The sequence below is a fragment of the Lepisosteus oculatus genome, chromosome 14, assembly GCF_040954835.1.
Source record: "Lepisosteus oculatus isolate fLepOcu1 chromosome 14, fLepOcu1.hap2, whole genome shotgun sequence".
NCBI lineage: Eukaryota > Metazoa > Chordata > Actinopteri > Semionotiformes > Lepisosteidae > Lepisosteus > Lepisosteus oculatus.
In genome coordinates, this window is record NC_090709.1 from 18161751 (window position 1) to 18182659 (window position 20909).

At 53.6% G+C, this 20909-nt stretch overlaps 1 protein-coding gene and 1 non-coding gene across 2 annotated transcripts in view; one reads left to right on the forward strand and one right to left on the reverse strand.

The window, feature by feature from the left end:
- The window catches only part of LOC138242765 (zinc finger protein 850-like), a 409608-nt gene that overhangs the window by 321606 nt on the left and 67093 nt on the right, over positions 1 to 20909 (forward strand). The window contains exon 5 of the mRNA XM_069198321.1: positions 2134 to 2148. Within this exon, the coding sequence (XP_069054422.1) occupies positions 2134 to 2148 (15 nt within the window). The remainder of the gene's footprint in view (positions 1 to 2133; positions 2149 to 20909) is intronic.
- On the reverse strand, positions 20780 to 20898 carry LOC138217433 (5S ribosomal RNA). The gene has a single exon (XR_011181145.1). It is a non-coding gene; the product is annotated as a 5S ribosomal RNA (ribosomal RNA).

Genomic DNA, 20909 nt, shown 5'->3' on the forward strand with positions numbered 1-20909 from the left:
AAATATTTAGTCAATGACAAATATTTAGTGAAAAGCAGTATCAGGTAAAATAAAGTAGAAATTCCCTATATCATGAAAATATACTTTTTTCCAGTATTCGCTCTAAACACTACTTAACTATCTATTGTCAAAATGATCATTAGAGATGTTTTTACTGTTTAAGAAGTATAACTACGTATAACACTAGGTGACCGCCAAATCTGCTGTACTTACAGGCCTCCCGGGTACGAACCGCAGAGAGTTATCTTTTGTCCACAAAAACACCTTGTCTACATATCTGGAAATAAATGGGGTTTTTTTTCTCTCCAATTAGGAACATAATTCATCACTTGAAGACCCTTCGTAAGGTAAAACTGAATAAACCCAAAAACGAAAATCCCTTCACCTGTAAAATCTTCCTGTTCATTCACAGAATTCATTCCCAGATCAATATTTATCCTGACAGAACACTGAATCATCCATGTAGGAGTGGCAATAGCTCATCTCCAATTTACCCTGCTATAGTAGCTATCTTGCCGTAAACGTTTAACTTTTGTGGGAGGCTGTAAAGTCACATTACCTCACTAGGTGTCTTAAAATCACTGTGTGGGTAAAGGACCTATCTCCGTTCAAATGCACCTACCCACGTGTAACTGGAATTAACTGTCTGCTGAAAAAACACAGGGCTGTAAAACCTTCTACCAGCATGTCTTATATCCAGCAGCCATCTCACCCTGCAGCTCCCAGCTGGCAGCCCCCTCCTCACTGGAGCCCAGCAGGTGGGAGCCCGGCCAGTACCTGGAGGGGAGACTCCTGGGAAAAACTAAGGTTGCTGCTGGTTGAGGTGTTAGTGAGGCCAGCAGGGGGCGCTCTCACCCTGCGTTCTGTGTGGGTCCTGATGCCCCAGTATAGTGACGGGGGACACTGGGCTGTAAACAAGAGCCGTCCTTCGGATGAGACGTCAAACAGAGGTCCTGACTCTGGTCTTGACCCATCATGGCCTCCTAATCACCCCCCTCTCTGACCCACTGAGAGCTGGTGTGTGGGGAGCGTTCTGGCGCACTATGGCTGCCGTCGCATCATCCAGGTGGGGCTGCACACTGGTGGTGGTAGTGGGATTCCCCATGACCTGTCAAGCGCTTTGAGTGGAGTGTCCAGAAAAGCGCTATATAAGTGTAAGCAATTATTATTATTATGTCTTGTAAACCAGCTCCTTATTGGACGAAGTGTATTACCAGTCAGCAGTGAATCAACTGATGCAGAAGTCGTGGTAGGTAATCTTTTGCTTAAAAATCACATGGTTTGCAAGAATGTGACAAGCTTTTGTTTTTTAATTTTAAATTACTATGGAATACTTTCATGGGTATACAGTTTATCAGAATATGTAGCACCTCTTCAATATATGTCATGTCTAGGAGTTGATACTTCCTTGTGATTATTATTTTCTATACACCCGTCTCCCCACTGCTCTCTCCAGTCCAGGGTCACAGACTGGGGGAGCTGGAGTCTGTCCCAGCAAGCAACAGGCACAAGGCAGGGAACACACTGGACAGAACAGCAGTCCATCACAGGACACACACACTCACACACCCTGGACAGGACACCAGTCCATCACAGGACACACACACACACCCTGGACGGGACACACACTCACACCAGGGCCAGTTTTCCCAGAAGCGAATTCACCCAACAGCCTGTCATTGGACTGTGGGAGGAACCAGAGTCCCCGGAGCAAACCCACATGAACATGCAAACTCCACACAGACAGCACCACAGGTTTAGAATCGATACTGTGCTGCCCCTACAGAGAGACCCCCCTTCTTAATATCCCCTCCCTGTGTAAAATATATATATATATCCCTGCCTTGACAGCATGTTCGCGATTAATTTCATTAACATCGTTTCCTGTCTTTAGGATAGCAGTTTGCGTCTGCGGTTCGAATATTTCGATCTTCATTGGCTTACATCTCAGGAATCTTCCGAATTCGAAAGCAAGAGCAGGGCGGATGTGTTTTTTCTTTTTCAAGAAAAGAGAAAAAATGACGGTGAACATTATTTTGCTACTCAACAGAAGCAGAACTCTGACGCCGGCAGTTTAGCATTCTGAACTGTGTTTCGTCATGAAATGCGTTCACACCAACATCAGCGCTTAAGAACGAGTGCGAAAGTGTATTAATTTCAACCCAGAAGGTGTACTGTATAGCGTCCAGAGCACGATACTGTTGTGAAACACCCCGTCCCCGCCTCCAAAATACAGCTTTTGTTCGAGAGCTTGATTTCAAGAGATTATACACCGGAAGCTTTCGTTTTCATTCATCATAGCTCGTCACGACGCCATTTCCCCCAACATTACCTGTACAGGCGAAGCCGCTCGCCGGAGACTTGGATCTTGTGTTTGTGCTGGAAACTGATCTCACGTGAACTGTACCTGACGGCAGTTTGAAATGGTGCAGGTCGCTGTTTCCGCATTTAACTCTGGACAAGGCTCTTAAAACGAAAGTATAAAGTAGAACTTGCAGTTCAGGAAGTGTGTGGGTTTCCTCAAGGTGTGTGTGTGTGTGTCTGTGTGTGTATGTGTGTGTCCTGTGATAGACAGTTGTCCTGTCCAGGGTGTGTGTGTGTGTGTGTGTGTGTGTGTGTGTCCTGTGATAGACAGTTGTCCTGTCCAGGGTGTGTGTGTGTGTGTGTGTGTGTGTGTGACTGTCCTGTGATGGACGGGTGTCCTGTCCAGGGTGTGTGAGTGTGTGTGTGTCCTGTGATGGACGGGTGTCCTGTCCAGGGTGTGTGTGTGTGTGTGTGTGTGTGTGTGTCCTGTGATGGACGGGTGTCCTGTCCAAGGTGTGTGACTGTGTCCTGTGATGGACCCTGGTGTTGTAAGCCAGCTCCTTATTGGATGAAGTGTATTAACAGTCAGCAGTGAATCAACTGAAGCAGAAGTCGTGGTAGGTAATCTTTTGCTTAAAAATCACATGGTTTGCAAGAATGTGACAAGCTTTTGTTTTTTAATTTTAAATTACTATGGAATACTTTCATGGGTATACAGTTTATCAGAATATGTAGAACCTCTTCTATATATGTCATGTCTAGGAGTTGATACCTCCCTGTGATTATTATTTTCTATCCACCCGTCTCCCCACTGCTCTCTCCAGTCCAGGGTCACAGACTGGGGGAGCTGGAGTCTGTTCCAGCAAGCAACAGGCACAAGGCAGGGTACACACTGGACAGGACAGCAGTCCATCACAGGACACACACACACTCACACACCCTGGACAGGACACCAGTCCATCACAGGACACACACACTCACACACCCTGGACAGGACACCAGTCCATCACAGGACACACACACACTTACACACCCTGGACGGGACACACACTCACACCAGGGCCAGTTTTCCCAGAAGGTGTACTGTATAGCGTCCAGAGCACGATACTGTTGTTCAAAACCCCGTCCCCGCCTCCAAAATACAGCTTTTGTTCGAGAGCTTGATTTCAAGAGTTTATACACCGGAAGCTTTCGTTTTCATTCCTCATAGCTCGTCACGACGCCATTTCCCCCAACATTACCTGTACAGGCGAAGCCGCTCGCCGGAGACTTGGATCTTGTGTTTGTGCTGGAAACTGATCTCACGTGAACTGTACCTGACGGCAGTTTGAAATGGTGCAGGTCGCTGTTTCCGCATTTAACTCTGGACAAGGCTCTTAAAACGAAAGTATAAAGTAGAACTCGCAGTTCAGGAAGTGTGTGGGTTTCCTCAAGATGTGCGTGTGCGTGTGCCTGTGCGTGTGTGTGTGTGCGTGTGCGTGTGCGTGTGTGTGTGTCCTGTGATGGACAGTTGTCCTGTCCAGGGTGTGTGTGTGTGTGACTGTCCTGTGATGGACGGGTGTCCTGTCCAGGGTGTGTGAGTGTGTGTGTGTCCTGTGATGGACTGCTGTCCTGTCCAGTGTGTACCCTGCCTTGTGCCTGTTGCTTGCTGGGACAGACTCCAGCTCCCCCAGTCTGTGACCCTGGACTGGAGAGAGCAGTGGGGAGACGGGTGGATAGAAAATAATTATCACAAGGAGGTATCAACTCCTAGACATGACATATATTGAAGAGGTGCTACATATTCTTATAAAGTGGACGGAGGAGGGGACAGACGAGAGGACAGACAAGTGGACGGATGAGTGGAAAGACGAGTGGACGGACGAGGGGACGAGGGGACAAGTGGACGGACAAGTGGACTAGGGGACAGATGAGTGGATGGACAAGTGGATGGATGAGTGGACAGACGAGGGGACGGATGAGGGGACAGACGAGGGGACAGACAAGTGTACAGTCGAGGGGACAGACGAGGGGACGGAAGAGGGGACGGACGAGAGGATAGACAAGTTGACGAGGGGACAGACGAGGGGACAAGTGGACAGACGAGGGGACAGACGAGGGGACAGGTGAGAGGATAGGCGAGGGGACAGGCGAGGGGATAGGCGAGGGCACTTGTCTGTCCCCTCGTCCGTCCACTCATCCGTCCACTCGTCCCCTCGTCCATCAACTTGTCTGTCCTCTCTTCTTTCCCCTCATCTGTCCCCTCGTCTGTCCATTTGTCCCCTCGTCCAGTTGTCTGTCCCCTCGTCCGTCCACTTGTCCCCTCGTCCATTTGTCTGTCCCCTCGTCTGTCCACTCGTCCCCTCGTCTGTCCACTCGTCTGTCCACTTGTCCACTTGTCCCCTCGTCTGTCTCTGCTCCAGAAGCGCTGGTATGTCTTTTTAAAGTCCCTGAGCTGCGTGTCGGTGGAGACAGATGATCAGGACGAGCCGATGGAGGTGGTGGAGGCCGTGGGTCAGGAGAGGAAGAGCGAGGGAGAGGAGGAGCAGGCTGCCGGGAAGGACAAGAAGAAGAAGAGGAGGTGCAGGTGAGCAGACAGGGGGGCGCCGCCCGGTCGTGTCTGTGATTCAAGGAGGAGTCTCCTCTTGCTTTTTGATGTCTGTGTCTGTGTCCCTCACACCTGCAATAACAATGTTCTTTCCAGGTTCCTTTCCTGGTTCTGTGCCTGCTAAGATCTGGACTGGACTGGACTGGACTGGACTGGAGCTGAGGGGCCCCAGACTGGACTGGACTGGAGCTGAGGGGCCCCAGACTGGAATGGACCGAAGCTGAGGGACCCCAGACTGGACTGGACTGGAGCCTAGGGACCCCAGTCTGTGCTGGACTGAAGCTGAGGGACCCCAGGCTGGACTGCACTGGAGCTGAGGGACACCAGACTGGACTGGACTGGAGCTGAGGGGCCCCAGACTGGACTGGACCGAAGCTGAGGGACCCCAGACTGTGCTGGACTGAAGCTGAGGGACCCGACTGGACTGGACCAAAGCTGAGGGACCCAGACTGTGCTGGACCGAAGCTGAGGGACCCCAGACTGTGCTGGACCAAAGCTTAGAGACCCCAGACTGTGCTGGGCCGAAGCTGAGGGACCCCAGTCTGGACCGAAGCTGAGGGACCCCAGACTGTGCTGGACCGAAGCTGAGGGACCCCAATCTGGACTGCACTGGAGCTGAGGGACACCAGACTGGACTGGAGCTGAGGGGCCCCAGACTGGACTGGACTGAAGCTGAGGGGCCCCAGACTGGTCTAAACTGAAGCTGAGGGACCCCAGACCCCAGTCTGGACTGAAGCTGAGGGACCCCAGTCTGGACTGAAGCTGAGGGACCCCAGACCCCAGTCTGGACTGAAGCTGAGGGACCCCAGACTGGACTGTGGAAAACTTTCACATTATCTCCACCTGAGTCCTCAGATCGTCTGCATGACCTTGTATTATTAAGTATTATTTTAAGGTCCTGTGATGATCGTAAGATGGGGGGGGGGAGGGGGGGTCACTAAATAAACCCTTGACATTAATCTGCATTGTAATTTTTGTTCTTTTGTTAAGCATCAATAAAAATTTTTAAAAAAAATCTGTTTAGCTTTTGGTTCCCCCCCCCATTGAAACGAACGAACAGAGTCTGTCCTTCTCTTTCATCCCGGAGAGTTTGTGGTTGAGGGATTGAGGCCGAGAGCCCTCGTCGTCGGCGTGCCACCAGTTGGCGGAGATATAGCAGGGGGGGCATCGTGTCTAATACTCCTTGAAACGAGACAGATTTCAAGCCACCTCCGTCTGAAGAGAAGGAAGTCGACCACGAAGTCCAGGGTGTCCTAGGAAGCTCTTTAGCCATCGTTTGCCCAGCAGCCATCTCACCCTGCAGCTCCCAGCTGGCAGCCCCCCCCCCACTGGAGCCCAGCAGGTGGGAGCCTGGTCAGTACCTGGAGGGGAGACTCCTGGGAAAAACTAAGGTTGCTGCTGGGAGAGGTGTTAGTAGGGCCAGCAGGGGGCGCTCACCCTGCGGTCTGTGTGGGTCCTGATGCCCCAGTATAGTGATGGGGGACACAGGCGCCGTCCTTTGGATGAGACGTCAAACCGAGGTCCTGACTCTCTGTGCTCATTAACAATCCCGGGGTGTCTCTGGAGAAGAGTAGGGGTGTTACCCCAGTATCCTGGCCTGATTCCCCCCCTGGTCTTGACCCATCATGGCCTCCTAATCACCCCCCTCTCTGAACTGGCTCCATCCCTCTGCTCTCCTCCCCACTGAGAGCTGCTGTGTGCTGAGCGGACTGGAGCATCATCCAGGTGGGGCTGCACACTGGGGGGACTGGAGGGGATCCCCCTGACCTGGGAAGAGCTCTGAGGGGAGGGTCCAGACTTATTAATTATTATTATTATTCGTGCTGCACTGGGCTTCAGTCCTGGCAGTGAGAGGGGGACTCTGTGATCAGTACAGATACTTATGACTGTATAATAATACACGATAGGAATGGAAAACAGGGTAGCGCTGTAATCTCTTCGAAACGTTTTGAACTGCCAGAAGAAGTTTTCACAACCCGGACTCGTGAAGGAACAGGTCTTCTCCTATCGTCCGGAGCAAGGTGTACCGTGTCCTGGTGATTTCTCCCATTTCGAACGGAGTTTAATGTCGTGTTTCTACTTTATTAGAGAGAGGCACTGAACATCCTGTGATGGACAGGTGTCCTGTCCAGGTTGTGTGAGTGTGTGTGTGTCCTGTGATGGATTGGTGTCCTGTCCAGGGTGTGTGAATGTGTGTGTGTCCTGTGATGGACTGCTGTCCTGTCCAGGGTGTATGAGTCTGTGTGTGTCCTGTGATGGACTGGTGTCCTGTCCAGGGTGTGTGTGTGTCCTGTGATGGACTGGTGGATCACAATATTGATTCTCCTCCTTGATTCCCTCCTTCATCGCCAGAATGAAAGCGGGACACGACAGTAAAAGCTCAGCCCTGCGGGTGGTGGTCCTCTCGGCCCCACGGGGGGGGTGGGTTATGTTCACGTCCCGCTGGGAATCGCACCGACGCGGCGGGGTTTGTGAACGTCCCAGACACCAAGAAAACGAGAGAGAGAGAGAAAAAAGGTCGTTTTCGGGGTTCAAGAAGCAACCCCGAGATTCAGGAAGTTTCCCCGCTGAGCTTACTCTGCCGAAAACACGCAGGTTTTATTTTTTTCCGTGTCTCCCCCCCCCCCCCCCCCCACACAGGCCGTTTCTGTAGCGTGAAGTTGTGTTTTTTTGCGCGGCGGTCGGTGAGGGGCGAAATTTTAATTTTTTTTTTTTTCCCACGGTCTGAAACAGAAACGGCCGGGTGGTGTAGAGAGGTTGACGTGCCTGGTTTTCCACGTCTGCGAAGCCCGTTTGGCGGCTCTTTTCCCCGCAGGACGGGGGAACCCGTGGTTTTTGGACGTGGCGTGGCCCGAAATTTCCGCCCTTGGGCGCTAGAGGGTGGTGGAGGTTGGTCTTTCTTTCATTTGGGGGTCAGGGGGGGTGCTAATTTCACTGAACCAAACCCCACGGAAACCCGTGTTGGACGTGGGGGTGCTGAATGCGCCCTCGACGTGATTTTGTCTTTAAATTCAAGTGCAGCTTTTGTAACCCTTGGGCCGGAAACACCTGGACCCGTTTCCCCTGCCTGTCCGAGGTGGCGACTACCGGGGTCGTACAGGGACACCCGGCTGGCTGCTGAGAGTTGGAAAAATAAAATGTCCACCCAAAAAAAAAACAACAACCGTGAAAAATGTCGGCCATTTTTGTTTCGCGGCCGAGCCGTGAGCGCGTGGGGGGCGACGTCACGGAGGCGTCACAATGAGCCGCCTGACGTCACAGAGCGGCGGATTCTAGCGGGAGGGCGGCGCCGGAGCCCCATGAGCTCAGAGGAGTGAAGAGAGAAGAGGAGGAAAGCGCTATATAGTCCTTTCTAAACACGTGTTTCTTCCAATAAAGTTACTTCGACTTCAATCATTAGTTTCAGCTTCAGAATCGCTCTTCAGTATCCCCGTGAAATCGGTAAGTCAGTCAAAAGTGCCGCTGGCGAGAAATAACAAAATAAGTGGAGAAATAAGTTGTTTTTTTACCGTTACTCAACTCTTATGGGTGTGATCGTGCTGTAAAAAGATATTGAGAGGAGGTGCACCTCTACATAGAGAGTGGCGGGGGTGTGGAACAAGCTGCCCAGCCCTGTGGTTGAAGCCGATACCCTGGCTTCTCTCCAGACACAGCTGGGTGAGCTCCTCCAGTCAGGACAGGAGGCTCTTCTGTACACAGAGGGGGGCGTGGTGGGGAACAAACCGCCCAGCTGTGTGGCTCCGCCCCCTCCCCTCCCCACTGTGACTCTGCTTGTCTCGGCAGGACGATGCACCGACAGAGATGCCGCATGGCCGTGCGCGGTCGCAGCAGGACCCGGGCCCGGCGAGGCGTCGTAAGTCCACCCCTCCCGCCCGCCGTCCAGCGTCCAGCATCCAGCCCTCCTCCGACTGACCTCTCCGCCCCCAGTAGCGCTCGCTGTATTATAATAATAATAATAAACTTCACTGATAGAGCACCTTTCACACACATAGCAGCGCAAAGCGCTTGACAGACCAGGTCTCACGGTAACACCTCCAGACGAGGAGAGACACTTCCAGTGGTGATCTTGACTGAGGACACGCCCTCGGCTCAAGAGACAGGGTCACGTGTCCTTTATGGCCTTCTGAGAGCACAGATTGCCTCTGGATGACCCAGACTCTTCATGGACACACTGTACACACTCACCTGTCCAGACTCTCACTGGACACACTGTAGAGACTCACCTGTCCAGACTCTTACTGGACACACTGTACACACTCACCTGTCCAGACTCTTACTGGACACACTGGTCAGACTCACCTGTCCAGACTCTCACTGGACACATTGTAGAGACTCACCTGTCCAGACTCTTACTGGACACACTGGTCAGACTCACCTGTCTAGACTCTCACTGGACACACTGTACACACTCACCTGTCCACACTCTCACTGGACACACTGTAGAGACTGCCCAAGGCCCCTAGTCTCGACACGACTGGGCTGGGCTATTTGGTCAGAGCTGTCTCGGAGATGGGCTGTTTGGCGTCTTCACAGGTCACACCGGTCAGGCCGAACCCGGACTGGCAGCGGGAGAGGTCCCGGCCCAAGTCCCGGTGCTTTTCCGTAAGTCTGACCCGGTCGCCTTCCGCGAGACTGGACCGGCCGCCCTGTGGTGGGCCCGGTGCCCCACATCTACCCTACAGCTCCCCCACTGACCCCTAAACTCCCGATACCCTACAGCTCCCCCCACTGACCCCTAAACTCCTGATACCCTACAGCTCCCCCACTGACCCCTAAACTCCCGATACCCTACAGCTCCCCCCACTGACCCCTAAACTCCCGATACCCTACAGCTCCCCACTCTGACCCCTAAACTCCCAATACCCTACAGCTCCTCACACTGACCCCTAAACTCCCGATACCCTACAGCTCCCCTCACTGACCCCTAAACTCCCGATACCCTACAGCTCCACACTCTGACCCCTAAACTCCCGATACCCTACAGCTCCCCACTCTGGCCCCTAAACTCCCGATACCCTACAGCTCCCCACTCTGGCCCCTAAACTCCCGATACCCTACAGCTCCCCACTCTGACCCCCACAGTCCTGATGGCCGAGAGGTCTCTCCTTGCTGTAGTGATTGAGTGAGCTCTGTGGACCTAACCTCTGTCTTGTGTCCTCGTTTCCAGCATCTCCTAGTGGTCCGTCATTTCACCAGAGCTGAAGGTGAGATCTGGGGAGGAGACAGAGCACCCCCTAACACCCCTGAGCTAGGTTACAGGGTAAGACAGCTTCTTACTGTTGGACACACCTGTCCACACTCTTTCTGGACACACTGGACACACTCGCCTGTCCGGACTCTTACTGGACACACTGGACACACTCGCCTGTCCGGACTCTTACTGGACACACTGTACACACACACCTGTCCAGACTCTTACTGGACACACTGTAGACAACCACCTGTCCAGACTCTCACTGGACACACTGTCCACACTCACCTGTCTGGGCTCTTATTGGACACACTGTCCACACTCACCTGTCCAGACTCTCACTGGACACACTGTACACACTCACCTGTCCACACTCTCACTGGACACACTGGACTCACTCACCTGTCCAGACTCTTACTGGACACACTGTACACACTCACCTGTCCAGACTCTTACTGGACACACTGTACACACTCACCTGTCCAGGCGTAGTCTCTGCTCCTCATCCCCCCTGCGTTGTGTCTCCCCCTCTCCCCGCTGGACAGAATCCCGTGGTGTCTTCGTGTTTCCCCGAGCTCGTCCAGAAGCTGGAGAGGGCGGCCGAGCTGCAGCTGGAGCTCCCGGGGTCGCCCGGCTCGTCCCGCTCGGGCTCGCCCAGCTCGTTCGGCTCGGTGCCCCCCCCCCCTCGCCCAAGAGCCCCCTCCGCTCCCCGCCCCCAGCCCCCCCCTCCGGCCCCCTCAGGCCCCTGCCCGCCCCGCCCCGACGCCCCCCCTTCATCCCCGCCATGCCCCTCGAGCCCCCCCTGCTGCCCGGGGCGGTGCCCCTGCCCCTGCCCCCGCCCGTCCTGCCCCCCATCGCCCGCCCGGCCCCGCCAGGCCCCGCCTGGGGCTCCCCAGTGCGGAGGGCAAGGAGAGAGGCTGAGATGTCTGACGAGGCAAGTGGGGCAGAGTCTGTCCGTCTGTCTGTCCATCTGTCCTTCTGTCCGTCTATCCTTCAGTCCATCTGTCCCTCTGTCCATCTGTCCCTCTGTCCTTCTGTTCTTTTCTCTGTCCATCTGTCCATCTGTCTTTCTGTCCTTTTCTCTGCCTTTCTGTCCATCAGTCCATCTGTCCTTTTCTCTGTCTTTTTGTCCGTCTGTACTTCTCTCTTTCTGTCTTTCTGTCCTTCTGTCTGAGTCTCTCCATGTCTCCCTGCTCTCTGTCTGTCCTGCGTTGTCCCAGCTGGGCCTGTCTCCCTGTGTCTCTCCGTGTGTCTCCCTGCTCTCTGTCTGTCCTGCGTTGTCCCAGCTGGGCCTGTCTCCCTGTGTCTCTCCGTGTGTCTCCCTGCTCTCTGTCTGTCCTGCGTTGTCCCAGCTGGGCCTGTCTCCCTGTGTCTCTCCGTGTGTCTCCCTGCTCTCTGTCTGTCCTGCGTTGTCCCAGCTGGGTCTCTCTCCCTGTGTCTCTCCGTGTGTCTCCCTGTCTGTCTCTCTGTCTGTCCTGCGTTGTCCCAGCTGGGCCTGTCTCCTCTGCTCTTTGCCTTCAGCTCTGTTCGCCGATGTCCCGCCAGCCCGTCACTCTCTCAGCCTGTCTCTTGACTTGCAGGAGGAAGAGGAGGTGGAGACAGCTCTTCCGGCAGGAGAGAGTAAGGAGGTCAGTGCTGGTCCCACCCTGCCCCCTGTCCTGTCTGTGGTGGAGTTTTGCCGTCTTGTCTGTCCCTGGGTCTCAGTGTCTCTCTCTCTTTCAGCCCTGTCTGTCAGTGTCTCTCTCGGCCTGCTGTCTGCCTGTCCCTGCCTCTCTGTCTCTCTCTCTTTCAGCCCTGTCTGTCAGTGTCTCTCTCCTCCTCCTCTCTGTCCTCAGTGTGTCTCTCTCCTCCTCTCTGTCTTGGGACACTTGACTCACCTGTCTCTCTCTTTCTCTCCCTGTGCTGTCCCTCTCCTGCCCCCTCTCTCCCTCCACAGACTCCAGCTGGAGGAGGTCCAATCACCACCTCCTGTGAGACAGAAGAAAAAGAAGGTGGGTAATGCTCTGATCCTCTCTTTACTCCTGTCCAGTGTCAAGTCAGTGTCCAGTCAGTGTGTCTGTATGAACCCCTCTCTCTCTCAGTGCAGTGTTCATGTACTGGAGTGTCCAGTCAGTGTGTCTGTATGAACCCCTCTCTCTCTCAGTGCAGTGTTCATGTCCTGGAGTGTCCAGTCATGTGTCTGTATGAACCCCTCTCTCTCTCTCAGTGCAGTGTTCATGTCCTGGAGTGTCCAGTCAGTGTGTCTGTATGAACCCCTCTCTCTCTCAGTGCAGTGTTCATGTCCTGGAGTGTCCAGTCAGTGTGTCTGTATGAACCCCTCTCTCTCTCAGTGCAGTGTTCATGTCCTGGAGTGTCTAGTCAGTGTGTCTGTATCAACCCCTCTCTCTCTCAGTGCAGTGTTCATGTACTGGAGTGTCCAGTCAGTGTGTCTGTATGAACCCCTCTCTCTCTCAGTGCAGTGTTCATGTCCTGGAGTGTCTAGTCAGTGTGTCTGTATCAACCCCTCTCTCTCTCAGTGCAGTGTTCATGTACTGGAGTGTCCAGTCCGACTACAGCTCCACACTCTGACCCCTAAACTCCCGATACCCTACAGCTCCCCACTCTGGCCCCTAAACTCCCGATACCCTACAGCTCCCCACTCTGGCCCCTAAACTCCCGATACCCTACAGCTCCCCACTCTGACCCCCACAGTCCTGATGGCCGAGAGGTCTCTCCTTGCTGTAGTGATTGAGTGAGCTCTGTGGACCTAACCTCTGTCTTGTGTCCTCGTTTCCAGCATCTCCTAGTGGTCCGTCATTTCACCAGAGCTGAAGGTGAGATCTGGGGAGGAGACAGAGCACCCCCTAACACCCCTGAGCTAGGTTACAGGGTAAGACAGCTTCTTACTGTTGGACACACCTGTCCACACTCTTTCTGGACACACTGGACACACTCGCCTGTCCGGACTCTTACTGGACACACTGTACACACTCGCCTGTCCGGACTCTTACTGGACACACTGTACACACACACCTGTCCAGACTCTTACTGGACACACTGTAGACAACCACCTGTCCAGACTCTCACTGGACACACTGTCCACACTCACCTGTCTGGGCTCTTATTGGACACACTGTCCACACTCACCTGTCCAGACTCTCACTGGACACACTGTACACACTCACCTGTCCACACTCTCACTGGACACACTGGACTCACTCACCTGTCCAGACTCTTACTGGACACACTGTACACACTCACCTGTCCAGACTCTTACTGGACACACTGTACACACTCACCTGTCCAGGCGTAGTCTCTGCTCCTCATCCCCCCTGCGTTGTGTCTCCCCCTCTCCCCGCTGGACAGAATCCCGTGGTGTCTTCGTGTTTCCCCGAGCTCGTCCAGAAGCTGGAGAGGGCGGCCGAGCTGCAGCTGGAGCTCCCGGGGTCGCCCGGCTCGTCCCGCTCGGGCTCGCCCAGCTCGTTCGGCTCGGTGCCCCCCCCCCCTCGCCCAAGAGCCCCCTCCGCTCCCCGCCCCCAGCCCCCCCCTCCGGCCCCCTCAGGCCCCTGCCCGCCCCGCCCCGACGCCCCCCCTTCATCCCCGCCATGCCCCTCGAGCCCCCCCTGCTGCCCGGGGCGGTGCCCCTGCCCCTGCCCCCGCCCGTCCTGCCCCCCATCGCCCGCCCGGCCCCGCCAGGCCCCGCCTGGGGCTCCCCAGTGCGGAGGGCAAGGAGAGAGGCTGAGATGTCTGACGAGGCAAGTGGGGCAGAGTCTGTCCGTCTGTCTGTCCATCTGTCCTTCTGTCCGTCTATCCTTCAGTCCATCTGTCCCTCTGTCCATCTGTCCCTCTGTCCTTCTGTTCTTTTCTCTGTCCATCTGTCCATCTGTCTTTCTGTCCTTTTCTCTGCCTTTCTGTCCATCAGTCCATCTGTCCTTTTCTCTGTCTTTTTGTCCGTCTGTACTTCTCTCTTTCTGTCTTTCTGTCCTTCTGTCTGAGTCTCTCCATGTCTCCCTGCTCTCTGTCTGTCCTGCGTTGTCCCAGCTGGGCCTGTCTCCCTGTGTCTCTCCGTGTGTCTCCCTGCTCTCTGTCTGTCCTGCGTTGTCCCAGCTGGGCCTGTCTCCCTGTGTCTCTCCGTGTGTCTCCCTGCTCTCTGTCTGTCCTGCGTTGTCCCAGCTGGGCCTGTCTCCCTGTGTCTCTCCGTGTGTCTCCCTGCTCTCTGTCTGTCCTGCGTTGTCCCAGCTGGGTCTCTCTCCCTGTGTCTCTCCGTGTGTCTCCCTGTCTGTCTCTCTGTCTGTCCTGCGTTGTCCCAGCTGGGCCTGTCTCCTCTGCTCTTTGCCTTCAGCTCTGTTCGCCGATGTCCCGCCAGCCCGTCACTCTCTCAGCCTGTCTCTTGACTTGCAGGAGGAAGAGGAGGTGGAGACAGCTCTTCCGGCAGGAGAGAGTAAGGAGGTCAGTGCTGGTCCCACCCTGCCCCCTGTCCTGTCTGTGGTGGAGTTTTGCCGTCTTGTCTGTCCCTGGGTCTCAGTGTCTCTCTCTCTTTCAGCCCTGTCTGTCAGTGTCTCTCTCGGCCTGCTGTCTGCCTGTCCCTGCCTCTCTGTCTCTCTCTCTTTCAGCCCTGTCTGTCAGTGTCTCTCTCCTCCTCCTCTCTGTCCTCAGTGTGTCTCTCTCCTCCTCTCTGTCTTGGGACACTTGACTCACCTGTCTCTCTCTTTCTCTCCCTGTGCTGTCCCTCTCCTGCCCCCTCTCTCCCTCCACAGACTCCAGCTGGAGGAGGTCCAATCACCACCTCCTGTGAGACAGAAGAAAAAGAAGGTGGGTAATGCTCTGATCCTCTCTTTACTCCTGTCCAGTGTCAAGTCAGTGTCCAGTCAGTGTGTCTGTATGAACCCCTCTCTCTCTCAGTGCAGTGTTCATGTACTGGAGTGTCCAGTCAGTGTGTCTGTATGAACCCCTCTCTCTCTCAGTGCAGTGTTCATGTCCTGGAGTGTCCAGTCATGTGTCTGTATGAACCCCTCTCTCTCTCTCAGTGCAGTGTTCATGTCCTGGAGTGTCCAGTCAGTGTGTCTGTATGAACCCCTCTCTCTCTCAGTGCAGTGTTCATGTCCTGGAGTGTCCAGTCAGTGTGTCTGTATGAACCCCTCTCTCTCTCAGTGCAGTGTTCATGTCCTGGAGTGTCTAGTCAGTGTGTCTGTATCAACCCCTCTCTCTCTCAGTGCAGTGTTCATGTACTGGAGTGTCCAGTCAGTGTGTCTGTATGAACCCCTCTCTCTCTCAGTGCAGTGTTCATGTCCTGGAGTGTCTAGTCAGTGTGTCTGTATCAACCCCTCTCTCTCTCAGTGCAGTGTTCATGTACTGGAGTGTCCAGTCCGACTCTTAACGTGACTCTCCTGTCTCTGCTTCAGAAGCGCTGATGCGTCTTTTTGAAGTCCCTGAGCTGCGTGTCAGTGGAGACAGAAGATCAGGACGAGCCGATGGAGGCGGCGGAGACCGTAGCTCAGGAGAGGAAGAGCGAGGGAGAGGAGGAGCAGGCTGCCGGGAAGGACAAGAAGAGGAAGAGGAGGTGCAGGTGAGCAGACACGGGGGCGCCGCCCGGTCGTGTCTGTGATTCAAGGAGGAGTCTCCTCTTGCTGTTTGATGTCATGGTGACGTCTGTGTCTGTGTCCCTCACACCTGCAATAACAATATCTTTCCAGGTTCCTTTCCTGGTTCTGTGCCTGCTAAGATCTGGACTGGACTGGACTGGACTGAATTGGACTGGACCGGAGCTGAGAGACACCAGACTGGACCGAAGCTGAGGGACCCCAGACTGTGCTGGACCGAAGCTGAGGGACCCTAGACTGGACTGGACAGGAGCTGAGGGACACCAGACTGTGCTGGACCGACGCTGAGGGACCCCAGACTGTGCTGGACCGAAGCTGAGGGACCCCAGTCTATGCTGGACCGAAGCTGAGGGACCCCAGTCTGTGCTGGGCCGAAGCTGAGGGACCCAAGACTGTGCTGGTCTGAAGCTGAGGGACCCCAGACTGGACAGCACTGGAGCTGAGGGACACCAGACTGGACTGGACTGGAGCTGAGGGGCCCCAGACTGGACTAGACTGGAGCTGAGAGGCCCCAGACTGGACTGGACCAAAGCTGAGGGACCTCAGGCTGTGCTGTACCGAAGCTGAGGGACACCAGACTGTGCCGGACCGAAGCTTAGGGACCCCAGTCTGGACCGAAGCTGAGGGACCCCAGTCTGTGCTGGACCGAAGCTGAGGGACCTCAGACTGGACCGAAGCTGAGGGACCCCAGTCTGTGCTGGACCGAAGCTGAGGGACCCCAGACTGTGCTGGACCGATGCTGAAGGACCCCAGTCTGGACTGAAGCTGAGGGACCCCAGACTGCACTGGACTGAAGCTGAGGGGCCCCAGACTGTACTGAAGCTGGGGGGCCCCAGACTGGTCTGAACTGAAGCTGAGGGGCCCCAGACTGGACTGATGACCTTTTGTTAAGCATCAATAAATTTTTTTAAAAAAAAATCTGTTTAGCTTTTGGTTTTTTCCCTCCCCCCCCACCAAGGTTGCTGCTGGGAGAGGTGTGAGTGGGGCCAGCAGGGGGCGCTCTCACCCTGCAGTCTGTGTGGGTCCTGATACCCCAGTATAGTGACGGGGGACACTGGACTGTAAACAGGCGCCGTCCTTCGGATGAGACGTAAAACCGAGGTCCTGACTCTCTGTGCTCGTTAACAATCCCGGGGTGTTTCTGGAGAAGAGTAGGGGTGTTACCCCAGTGTCCTGGCCTGATTCCCCCCCTGGTCTTGACCCATCATGGCCTCCTAATCACCCCCCTCTCTGAACTGGCTCCATCCCTCTGCTCTCCTCCCCACTGGATCCCCCTGACCTGGGAAGAGCCCTGAGTGGAGAGTCCAGACTTATTAATTATTATTATTATTCGTGCTGCACTGGGCTTCAGTCCTGGCAGTGAGAGGGGGACTCTGTGATCAGTACAGATACTTATGACTGTCTAATAATACACGATACAAATGGAAAACAGGGTAGCGCTGTAGTCCCTTCGAAACGTTTTGAACTGCCAGAAGAAGTTTTCACAACCCGGACTCGTGAAGGTACAGGTCTTCTCCCTTTGTCCGGAGTAAGGTGAGAGGTCACCCCCTCGGGGCGCAGTATCCCCGATGCACCCCCCCACCACCACCCAAAACGACACACACTTCACAGAAGGGTCACCTCGGCATTTATTCCAACAGCAAAACAACACCAGAGAGAAACGGTCTCCGAAAGATAAGCGCACACCGGGAAAAACACGATGGGGTCATTACAAATGGGAATAGGAGTTCTTTTTTTTAATGTCGCGTTTCTACTTTATTAGAGAGAGGCACTGAACTTTGGGGAACGTGACATCCACCCAGTATTACTAGTAGGTTGATAAATATAAATGTTCTTTTTCCCCCCGTATGATACCTCGCGAAATATAACGATGGCCAACTCCTTAAGTTGAAATGTAAACCCTTCTCACGCTACAAGACAGTCCCTCAACATCGCCGCGGCCCGAAGCGCGACCTTCGGTATGACGTTGGCCGAAGGGGGTGGGGTAAGTACGTCACAGCCGGGGGAAGCCCCTATCACGTGAGAGGGGTGCGGCGGGCGACGAGCCCCAGGGGGCGAAGAGAAGTTGATTTGCGTGGGGTGTGGAAACACTACACGACCGGGCAAGCGAGCCGTTTTTTTTGTTTTGTTTTTTCCAGAACATCAGAACAACCGCAGAGATGACCATCGATCCACCTCCAGACGTTTCCTTTTTTGTCCTCTTTGGCCCCCAAAATAAAAAAAAAAACTGGGATCCATCGTGGCGTTGCCAAATTAAAACGTCAACCACTTTTCGGGCTTTCGTGCTGTCCATGATGAAACCGTCATGGTTGTGTAAGCATACGTTACGTCACAGACCGGCGGCGCTCGGACGTGAGGAGTGTCGTTACGTTTTTGAAACGGGCATGTCAGACAAGATCTCTGACAAGATCTCCGAAAAACCCAAACCTGTAAGATTCAATTTCAATTCAGTTTTTTTATATAGCGCCTTTCACAACAAGAATGCCCCAAGGCCCCGAACAAAGGAGTTGTTCCACACCCCCGCCACCCTCTGTGTACAGTAGAGCCCCCTGTACTGACTGGAGGAGCTCACCCAGCTGTGTCTGGAGAGAAGCCGGGGTATCGGCTTCAACCACAGGGCTGGGCGGCTTGTTCCCCACCCCCACCCCCTTCTGTGTACAGAAGAGCCTCCTGTCCTGACTCCAGTAGGAAATGTCACCTGGAGGCAACACACCGGCTTCTTTTAACAGATCACCTCGGGAATCGGGAACAACGGAGCTGTGTGCGGACGTCTGTACAGAGGGGTTCAGCGCGGGGGGGCTCCGGGCTCGGGTCTGGGGGGGACTGTCTGTGTGGAGTCTGCATGTTCTCCCTGTGTTCTTCGGGTCCAAAGACAGGCTTTTGGGCTAATTGGCTTCTGGGAAAACTGGCCCTGGTGTGTGTGTGTCCTGTGATGGAGTGCTGTCCTGTCCAGGGTGTGTGAGTGAGTGTCTGTTTGTCATGTGATGGACTGGTTCCTGTCCAGGTTGTGTGAGTGTGTGTGTCTGAGTGTCCTGTGAGGGACTGGTGTCCTATCCAGGTTGTGTGTGTGTCCTGTGAGGGACTGGTGTCCTGTCCAGGGTGTGTGAGTGTGTGTGTGTCCTGTGATGGACTGGTGTCCTATCTAGGGTGTGTGTATGTCCTGTGATGGACTGGTGTCCTGTCCAGGGTGTGTGAGTGAGTGTGTGTGTCTGTGTGTCCTGTGATGGACAGATGGTACCAAGCCTGGACACCCATGAGACACTGGCTTCCTCAGAAGACTCTCACGGAGGGCACACTGTCCCTAACCCGGGTCCAGAAGAAACTACCGTGATCTATAATTCCTGCGCCTCGGAAGGGTTTATGACGTCTATGTCCGGCGCCCGCGCCCGTGGACCGGCGGTTTGGCGTCGCGCTCCGCAGCTCGAGCTTCGGTGCGAGGCAGGGCGGGAGGGAGTCGATGTGGCCTCGGCGCCATCTTTGCTGGTGAGTCAATTGTGACCGTTGCGGTACAATAAACCATCAATCAAGCTTTTCCCACCCCGTCCAGTATTTCTGTCGCGGCCCACGTCCCTTACAATCGACAAACTATAAAAAAAACAGTAGCCCTTCGCAACATTACACGCCATTTTTTTTATTTTAAACGTCCGCTAGATACGCAGGTGGCTCGATACCTGTCTTATCCTCGCCGGCGTCTTTATACCGGCAAGTGAATTTTATTTGGGGTCCCTCAGAATTGTGACAGAAATGTCAGTGAACCACAATAAAAAACGAACCTTTTTTTTAAAGGCGGTGAATGGATTTTTTGAGTAACCGTGTAGCGACTAACGTAAGGAAAAAAAAAAGTTGTCTTTCCCTACGAAGACGTTTTGGTACAGGACTTTCTTTAAATATCAGTTGTGCATAGCGTTTTACAAAAAGTTGATGATGATCTTGGAGATAATTGCAAAGGAAAATCGAGATAACTACCAAAACATTACGTGTGAAACGACAGGACAGAACTTTGAACCCACAAAGAAACAAAGGTATGAAATATTGCCTCGTCATGGGGGGTTGATAATTGTAGTAAGTGTTCCTAATTTTCGTAAAGAAATGTATATTATGGGAGTCACACGTGAGATTTAGTGTATATACGTTTCATATTGTGCATATATACGGGGTTAAAAAGTGGAATGAGTATGATTATAAACTCGTGTGTCCTATAATCAGATAATTTTTGAACAAGCTTTGATTAGACAGGTGAAAAACAACATCAGATCCTTTTTTTTAATATATTCTCACGTCTGAATATCAGCTTCTCCCCTCTGGCCAACATTTCAGGGCTCCCAGGTGTAGATCCCAAATTGAAACAAATATTAATTTGTTACCCAGTTAAACAGTTAATAGAAGTGAGTGACCAGGGTAAATAAAGGTGGGTCAGTGTAAACTGTTTATTCTGGACCAGACTTCGTCATGTGTGATATGTCATGACTTCTTATATTAAGTTTTATCTTTATATTTAGTTCTACATGTGTAATAGATGCGATGTGTGTCCATAAAAAGGTTTCTCCAGGGGAAAATCAAGTTGGTTTTAAAACCGTGTTTCCTTTTTAGGGTACGTTTGCATTCCAAGTGTGGGGTTTTTGCCTTTTTATCATATTTTGGATGTGAATCCGTGGTATTTTTGCTGAGACAAGTTGCCTTTCTTATACGCGGAGGGATCTGCTCGTGAGATGTCCGCTTGGTCCATTTCTGAGCTCAGTATAAGGTGTAGAAAGCATGACTGTCATCATAACCCGCATCTCACCCAGGTGTGGAATAATGTTGTGACTATTGCTTCAGCAATAACATGCTGATTGCATGTTTCTAGATGGGTATAACAGAGATCTCAACTACTGAGGGGCCTTATTAATAGTCTCCACAGCTGAAGCGCTGTGTCTCTTTTCAGCTGGCGATAAACCTTTCCTCGATCCTTTGCGGACTTGTAAAACTGTTCCTGATCAGAATAAAAAACGCTCACGCTAATACACAAGCACCCGTGTCTCGCCAAAGCTGACAAATAAACAGACGGACAAGCCGCACTGCACGTGTGAACAGGGGAATGAGCGAGCGAGCGGGGATAGGGCGCCTCCTGCGCTTAAAAGCTTGCAGCACCTGGTATTCCCAGGCGGTCTCCCATCCAAGTACTAACCAGGCCCATCCCTGTTTAGCTTCCGAGATCAGACGAGATCAGGCGTGCTCAAGGGGGTGTGGCCATAAGCGAGAGCAAGGC